The 9,396-nt window shown below is 43.8% G+C and overlaps 1 protein-coding gene across 4 annotated transcripts in view; it reads right to left on the bottom strand.

Moving 5' to 3' along the window:
* Window positions 1–754: 754 nt before the first annotated feature.
* LOC115121070 (AP-3 complex subunit beta-1-like) overlaps window positions 755–9,396 on the bottom strand; it is a 107,355-nt gene continuing 98,713 nt past the window's right edge. For all 4 annotated transcript variants that reach the window (XM_065017402.1, XM_065017403.1, XM_029650095.2 and 1 more), the window contains one exon: window positions 755–4,236. In XM_065017402.1, the coding sequence (XP_064873474.1) occupies window positions 4,083–4,236 (154 nt within the window). In that variant the 3' untranslated portion in view covers window positions 755–4,082. The remainder of the gene's footprint in view (window positions 4,237–9,396) is intronic.

The following is a 9,396-nucleotide window of genomic DNA, read 5'->3' as shown; positions in this document are numbered from 1 at the left end:
AGAGCGAGCACGAAATCAAGCTGTCACCACAGAGGGGAGAGAAGGGGAGGAGGGAGAGAGGCAGGCCCCTCACCCCCAGCCCATTATAGTAGGTGCCAACCTGGGAGATGGATCACACATGCAGGGAGAGTAGACTAGTGGGTGTGTGTGTGTGCTTCTTAGTTTGTCTACATCAGCCTTTCTACAGTTTCTTATCCAGTCTAACATTCAGTCAAAGACATTGAATACAAGACCAAAAAGGCCCAGTTTAGTTGTTCTTCGTATTGTTTCCATTCACACAACTTAGCCGCTGCCTACATCAAATTAGGAAGATGACTGAACTTTGAGATAGATGTGGAGCTGTTGCCGTGGTGATGTGATGATCACATCAAGGAGGAGCAAAACAACCACCAACGTTTGGTATAATAAGCACTAATGTTTCCGTTCCTTTAATCAGTCAGATCAGGTAGCTAGTCAGATGAAAACCTTATCAACAGAAGTATCGAAGATATGTCTGCTATCATGCTTCAATTTTGCCAATCCCCAAAAATAAACTTTTGTTTTATTGAGAGGAAAATAAATCAAATGAATATGAAATAATTAAGAACATTAAATTGCTACTTAGACTGCCTGTCTGTGTCCTGCTTGTGTTCTGTATTACAATGTCATTATAGTTACAACAGACAAAGACGTTTGTCCAACATGTTGATGATGTCGTTAACAGTAACTTTGACGTGCGACCCCATTTGGCAAAAAAATAAAACCACAACAGGAAGAAAACAGAAACCACTCTGTTTATTAGAACTGCATCTAGTGTCTACTATGAAATAAGTGTTCATTTCAGAGTTTCACTCGCGGACCGTTGTACAACATGTTGATCATCATGTTCTTTAAAGTAACAGCAGACTAAGAGGTTTGTACAACATACCTTTCACAATAAAGTAGCACATGCACAGAACGTATGGTTGTTTAGCTATTGGGGAGAGGCATCCAGAGAATCAGGTCACTCAGCCACTCAGAATATTTAAATGAACATGCTGTTGGTACCACCTTTGTTTGTGTTATCAAATGATAATTGTCCGCTCTCACGTATTTCCTGATTTGTGTTGTAATGAAAAATGGCAATCTAGTAAAATGTAGTCTGTTGGATGTTGACTTAGTGTTGCCAAAACAGACGTAAGGTCCCCCCCTACACACACACACACACTAGAGGCTCTTTACTACACTACACCTTCTAATGCCCAAACCTTCTAATGCCCGAACGTGAAGGGAAATTGCATTCACAGTACTTAAGCTTCCGTTTAGCGGGCTTACACAGTCTTGTGACCCACAGTCAATCCCGGCTCAAACCCAGCCTCTCACACAAATTCCTATAAATATGTCTGATAATGATAGCCTAGTGGTTAGAGGGTTGGGCCCTTTTGGTTACTGGATCGAATCCCTGAGCTGAGAAGGTAGAAATCTGTCATTCTGCCCGAGCAAGGCAGTTAACCCATTGTTCCCCGGGCACCGAAGACGTGGATGTCGATTAAGGCAGTCCCCCCCACCTCTCTGATTTAGAGGGGTTGGGTTAAATGTGGAAGACACATTTCAGTTGAAGGCATTCAGTTTTACAACTGACTAGGTATCCCCCTTTCCCTAATGTTAACTGGAACATGAAAGAAAGCATCTAAGATACCGTATATATTCATTACAACAACACCGAACCAATCTCCATAGTGGAAACAATATCTAATGCAAACATACATGACTTCAGTTCAGCCCAGTAAGCTACAAGTATGAAGCAGCAGGCCAGGGCGTCTGTGTTGAGTAAAGTCTGATTTAGCAGCAGGCCAGGACATCTGTGTTGAGTAAAGTCTGATTTAGCAGCAGGCCAGGACATCTGTGTTGAGTAAAGTCTGATTTAGCAGCAGGCCAGGACATCTGTGTTGAGTAAAGTCTGATTTAGCAGCAGGCCAGGACATCTGTGTTGAGTAAAGTCTGATTTAGCAGCAGGCCAGGACATCTGTGTTGAGTAAAGTCTGATTTAGCAGCAGACCAGCACCTCTGTGTTGAGTAAAGTCTGATTTAGCAGCAGGCCAGGACATCTGTGTTGAGTAAAGTCTGATTTAGCAGCAGGCCAGGACATCTGTGTTGAGTAAAGTCTGATTTAGCAGCAGGCCAGGACATCTGTGTTGAGTAAAGTCTGATTTAGCAGCAGGCCAGGACATCTGTGTTGAGTAAAGTCTGATTTAGCAGCAGGCCAGGACATCTGTGTTGAGTAAAGTCTGATTTAGCAGCAGGCCAGGACGTCTGTGTTGAGTAAAGTCTGATTTAGCAGCAGGCCAGCACGTCTGTGTTGAGTAAAGTCTGATTTAGCAGCAGGCCAGGACGTCTGTGTTGAGTAAAGTCTGATTTAGCAGCAGGCCAGCACGTCTGTGTTGAGTAAAGTCTGATTTAGCAGCAGGCCAGCACGTCTGTGTTGAGTAAAGTCTGATTTAGCAGCAGGCCAGCACGTCTGTGTTGAGTAAAGTCTGATTTAGCAGCAGACCAGCACCTCTGTGTTGAGTAAAGTCTGATTTAGCAGCAGACCAGGACGTCTGTGTTGAGTAAAGTTTGATTTAGCAGCAGACCATTCCTTCTCTAAATGGGACATAAAAACGTCAAGCCGGGAGTGTAAAAGCTCCAGATTTGTGTGTGTGTGTGTCAGACGGAGCTGTAAGTTACAGCTGCAGTAGGCCTTAACGGCTTGTGTCATAATGGCAGATAAAGCCGTTTCTATACACTGCCAGTTGCAGCTCTCGCTGTGTGTGTCTGAGAGGGGAAAATGGCAGAAGAAGTGGGTGTGAAAAAATATTTTGCGGTCTGTTGTAGTGATTGTCTATGGCTTGTCGGTGTGTGTGTGTGATGAACAGCTGGCAGGGGGAGTACGTGCGTAGGGAGAGGTGATGGATGATCTAACAGGTGTTCTCTATAGCCCTCAGAGACACCTCGCTTATGAGCTGGAAAACACAGCCAGACAAACCACAACACAAACAAACACACTATACTCTAACACAGCCAGACACAAAACACAGCACCCTAACCCAACACAACGCATCCTAAACCAACCCAACATTGCATCCTAGCCCAACACACACATAGCCAACGCACCGAAACCCAAGACCCAGTTAGTCACACTGCACCACAACCCTACCCATAAACACACTGGAAAACAACCCGACACACTAACCAAACACACAAAGAACCACAATCAAGAGAGACTCATTCAAAACAACCGTCAACCATAATTCACGTTACAGTTTTAATATATTCAGTTCTTTTCACCAAAAGTGATACAGACCTCATTGAATGATGAACACATTTTTGGTTACCTGGTCTGGGGAGACACAGAGTCTCCGGTCTGGGGAGACACAGAGTCTCCGGTCTGGGGAGACACAGAGTCTCAGGTCTGGGGAGACACAGAGTCTCAGGTCTGGGGAGACACAGAGTCTCAGGTCTGGGGAGACACAGAGTCTCAGGTCTGGGGAGACACAGAGTCTCAGGTCTGGGGAGACACAGAGTCTCAGGTCTGGGGAGACACAGAGTCTCAGGTCTAGGGAGACACAGAGTCTCAGGTCTAGGGAGACACAGAGTCTCAGGTCTAGGGAGACACAGAGTCTCAGGTCTCGGGAGACACAGAGTCTCAGGTCTAGGGAGAAACAGAGTCTCAGGTCTAGGGAGAAACAGAGTCTCAGGTCTAGGGAGAAACAGAGTCTCAGGTCTAGGGAGAAACAGAGTCTCAGGTCTAGGGAGAAACAAGTGTCCTGTTGAAATGAACATTGATGCTCATTGCTGACAATACACTGTCACAGTGTAAAAAAATATGATGATGTGTGTGTATGAGTGTGTACCGTATGAGAGGATGTTTAAGCATGAGAGAAATCATATCAATCTCTTTGCCTGCATGTAAGTGTGTATTTGCGTGACAGAGAATGAAAGAGAGGAAGAAGAATTGAGATTGGGAGACAGAAATAAATGTTGTGTATGTGTGTTTTTGCATGCATATGTGTATGAGACCTCTCCATGGCAGCTGTGCATTTCTCCCTGTGTTGGAGGACTAGGGCTAGGGGGCGCTGTAGACTCTAGGCCTGGGCCAGGGCCAGTTTAAGGTCTCGCAGCAGCATGGAGCCCATGACACTCTTCTCTGTGTTGATGGTGATCAGTGCTGTAGACGACTCCCTCAGCTCCACCATCACCAGCACCACAGCTCCACTACTGGCCGTCTTACCAGCAAACCTACAGGGAACAGGATATACAAGACTGGGTTACAGCACCAACAGGATACAGGGTTACAGGACTGACTGGATACAAGATACCGGGTTACAGGACTGACTGGATACAAGATACCGGGTTACAGGTCTGACTGGATACAAGATACAGGGTTACAGGACTGACTGGATACAAGATACAGGGTTACAGGACTGACTGGATACAAGATACAGGGTTACAGGACTGACTGGATACAATATACAGGGTTACAGGACTGACTGGATACAAGATACAGGGTTACAGGACTGACTGGATACAAGGTTACAGGACTGACTGGATACAGGGTTACAGGTTTGACTGGATACAATATACAGGGTTACAGGACTGACTGGATACAATATACAGGGTTACAGGACTGACTGGATACAAGATACAGGGTTACAGGACTGACTGGATACAAGGTTACAGGACTGACTGGATACAAGATACAGGGTTACAGGACTGACTGGATACAATATACAGGGTTACAGGACTGACTGGATACAAGATACAGGGTTACAGGACTGACTGGATACAAGATACAGGGTTACAGGACTGACTGGATACAAGGTTACAGGACTGACTGGATACAGGGTTACAGGTTTGACTGGATACAATATACAGGGTTACAGGACTGACTGGATACAAGATACAGGGTTACAGGACTGACTGGATACAAGGTTACAGAGGTCTGACTGGATACAAGATACAGGGTTACAGGACTGACTGGATACAAGATACAGGGTTACAGGTCTGACTGGATACAAGATACAGGGTTACAGGTCTGACTGGATACAAGATACAGGGTTACAGGTCTGACTGGATACAAGATACAGGGTTACAGGTCTGACTGGATACAAGATACAGGGTTACAGGTCTGACTGGATACAAGATACAGGGTTACAGGTCTGACTGGATACAAGATACAGGGTTACAGGTCTGACTGGATACAAGATACAGGGTTACAGAACTGACTGGATACAAGATACAGGGTTACAGGACTGACTGGATACAAGATACAGGGTTACAGGACTGACTGGATACAAGATACAGGGTTACAGGTCTGACTGGATACAAGATACAGGGTTACAGAACAGACTGGATACAAGATACAGGGTTACAGGTCTGACTGGATACAAGATACAGGGTTACAGGTCTGACTGGATACAAGATACAGGGTTACAGGTCTGACTGGATACAAGATACAGGGTTACAGGTCTGACTGGATACAAGATACAGGGTTACAGGTCTGACTGGATACAAGATACAGGGTTACAGGACTGACTGGATACAAGATACAGGGTTACAGGTCTGACTGGATACAAGATACAGGGTTACAGGTCTGACTGGATACAAGATACAGGGTTACAGGACTGACTGGATACAAGATACAGGGTTACAGGACTGACTGGATACAAGATACAGGGTTACAGGACTGACTGGATACAAGATACAGGGTTACAGGACTGACTGGATACAAGATACAGGGTTACAGGACTGACTGGATACAAGATACAGGGTTACAGAACTGACTGGATACAAGATACAGGGTTACAGGTCTGACTGGATACAAGATACAGGGTTACAGGTCTGACTGGATACAAGATACAGGGTTACAGGTCTGACTGGATACAAGATACAGGGTTACAGGTCTGACTGGATACAAGATACAGGGTTACAGGACTGACTGGATACAAGATACAGGGTTACAGGTCTGACTGGATACAAGATACAGGGTTACAGGTCTGACTGGATACAATATACAGGGTTACAGGTCTGACTGGATACAAGATACAGGGTTACAGGACTGACTGGATACAAGATACAGGGTTACAGGTCTGACTGGATACAAGATACAGGGTTACAGGTCTGACTGGATACAAGATACAGGGTTACAGAACTGACTGGATACAAGATACAGGGTTACAGGTCTGACTGGATACAAGATACAGGGTTACAGGTCTGACTGGATACAAGATACAGGGTTACAGGACTGACTGGATACAAGATACAGGGTTACAGGTCTGACTGGATACAAGATACATGGTTACAGGTCTGACTGGATACAATATACAGGGTTACAGGTCTGACTGGATACAAGATACAGGGTTACAGGACTGACTGGATACAAGATACAGGGTTACAGGACTGACTGGATACAAGATACAGGGTTACAGGTCTGACTGGATACAAGATACAGGGTTACAGGTCTGACTGGATACAAGATACAGGGTTACAGGTCTGACTGGATACAAGATACAGGGTTACAGGACTGACTGGATACAAGATACAGGGTTACAGGTCTGACTGGATACAAGATACAGGGTTACAGGACTGAGTGGATACAAGATACAGGGTTACAGGTCTGACTGGATACAAGATACAGGGTTACAGGTCTGACTGGATACAAGATACAGGGTTACAGGTCTGACTGGATACAAGATACAGGGTTACAGGACTGACTGGATACAAGATACAGGGTTACAGGTCTGACTGGATACAAGATACAGGGTTACAGGTCTGACTGGATACAAGATACAGGGTTACAGGTCTGACTGTATACAAGATACAGGGTTACAGGTCTGACTGGATACAAGATACAGGGTTACAGGACTGACTGGATACAAGATACAGGGTTACAGGTCTGACTGGATACAAGATACAGGGTTACAGGTCTGACTGGATACAAGATACAGGGTTACAGGACTGACTGGATACAAGATACAGGGTTACAGGACTGACTGGATACAAGATATAGGGTTACAGGACTGACTGGATACAAGATACAGGGTTACAGGTCTGACTGGATACAAGATACAGGGTTACAGGTCTGACTGGATACAAGATACAGGGTTACAGGTCTGACTGGATACAAGATACAGGGTTACAGGACTGACTGGATACAAGATACAGGGTTACAGGTCTGACTGGATACAAGATACAGGGTTACAGGTCTGACTGGATACAAGATACAGGGTTACAGGACTGACTGGATATACAGCGGCAAGAAAAATTATGTGAACCCTTTGGAAATACCTGGATTTCTACATAAATTGGTCATAAAATTTGATCTGATCTTCATCTAGGTCACAACAATATACAAAAACAGTCTGCTTAAACTAAAAACACACAAACAATTATAGGTTTTCATGTCTTTATTGAATACAGTGTAAACATTCACAGTGCAGGGTGGAAAAAGTATGTGAACCCTTGGATTTAATAACTGGTTGACCCTCCTTTGGCAGCAATAACCTCAACCAAATTTTTCTGTAGTTGTGGATCAAACCTGCACAACAGTCAGGAGGAATTTTGGACCATTCCTCTCTACAAAACTGTTTCAGCAATATTCTTGGGATGTCTGGTGTGAACTGCTCTTGAGGTCATGCCACAGCATCTAAAATCGGGTTGAGGTCAGGACTCTGACTGGGCCACTCCAGAAGGCGTATTTTCTTCTGTTGAAGCCATTCTGTTGTTGATTTACTTCTGTTGATTTACTTCAGCCTAAACTGTCTTGATAAACTTGGGAATTCATTTTTCCGTCGATGATAACAAGCTGTCCAGGCCGAGGCAGCAAAGCAGCCCCAAACCACGATGCTCCCTCCACCATACTTTACAGTTGGGATGAGGTTTTGATGTTGGTGTGTTGTGCATTTTTTCTCCACACAGTGTTGTGTGTTCCTTCCAAACAACTCAGCTGTAGTTTCATCTGTCCACAGAATATTTTGGCAGTAGCGCTGAAGAACATCCAGATGCACTTTTGCAAACTTCAGACATGCAGCAATGTTTTTTTTTGGACAGCAGTGGCTTCTTCCGTGGTGTCCTCCCATGAACACCCATCTTGTTAATTTTTTTAACATATTGTAGACTCGTCAACAGAGATGTTAGCATGTTCCAGAGATTTCCGTCTTTAGCTGATACTATAGAATTCTTCTTAACCTCACTGAGCATTCTGCGCTGTGCTCTTGCATTCATCTTTGCAGGATGGCCACTCCTACGGAGAGTAACAACAGAGCTGAACGTTCTCCATTTATAGACATTTTGTCTTACCGTGGACTGATGAAGATCAAGGCTTTTAGAGATATTTTTGCAACCCTTTCCATCTTTATGCAAGTCAACAACAACTCTTAATCTTAGGTCTTCTGAAATCTTTTTTTGTTCGAGGGATGGTTCAGATCTGGCAATGCTTCTTGTGAATAGCAAACTCAAATTTTGTGAGTGTTTTTTTAGGGCAAGGGAGGCCCCAACCAACATCTCCAATCTCGTCTGATTGGACTCCAGGTTGGCTGACTCCAAATAGCTTTTGGAGAAGTCATTAGCCAAGGAGTTCACATACTTTTCCCAACCTACACTGTGAATGTGTAAATTATGTATTCAAAATAGACAAGAAAAACACAATCATTTGTGTTTTATTAGTTTAAGCACACTATGTTTGTCTATTGTTGTGACTTAGATGAAGATCGGATCAAATTCGATGAGTTGTGAACAACTGTAGCATTTTGGCGTTATAATAAGGTTGGTAGCAACATGGAAATCGTTGTGGAAATCTGTTGCTGCTCAAGTACACTACAAAATCCACAATGCAATGCTCTTTCTATGGTCTGGCTAGCTACACACAATAATACCAAAGACAATATCAGCATGTAACAGAGCTAAACTCAGCAAAAAAAGAAAGGTCCTCTCACTGTCAACTGCATTTATTTTCAGCAAACTTAACATACGTAAATATTTGTATGAACATAACAATATTCAACAACTGAGACATAAACTGATCAAGTTCAACAGACATGTGACTAACAGAAATTGAATAAATGTGTCCCTGAACAAAGGGGGGGGGATCAAAATCAAAAGTAACAGTCAGCATCTGGTGTGGCCACCAGCTGCATTAACCTTTTTGAAACTAGGGGGCACTATTTTCATTTTTTGAAAAATAACGTTCCCAAAGTAAACGGGCTATTTTTCAGGACCAGATAATAGAATATGCACATAATTGACAGCTTAGGATAGAAAACACTCTAAAGTTTCCAAAACTGTAAAAATATTGTCTGTGAGTATAACAGAACTGATATTGCAGGCGAAAGCCTGAGAAAAATCAGGAAGTGACTCTTATTTAGAAACCTCTGCGTTCCTATGCGTCCCTATTGAGCAGTG

The sequence above is a fragment of the Oncorhynchus nerka genome, linkage group LG4 (genome assembly GCF_034236695.1).
Source record: "Oncorhynchus nerka isolate Pitt River linkage group LG4, Oner_Uvic_2.0, whole genome shotgun sequence".
Classification (NCBI taxonomy): domain Eukaryota; kingdom Metazoa; phylum Chordata; class Actinopteri; order Salmoniformes; family Salmonidae; genus Oncorhynchus; species Oncorhynchus nerka.
Note: the sequence above shows the minus strand (reverse complement) of the source record. Positions and strands in the feature narration are given on the sequence as shown.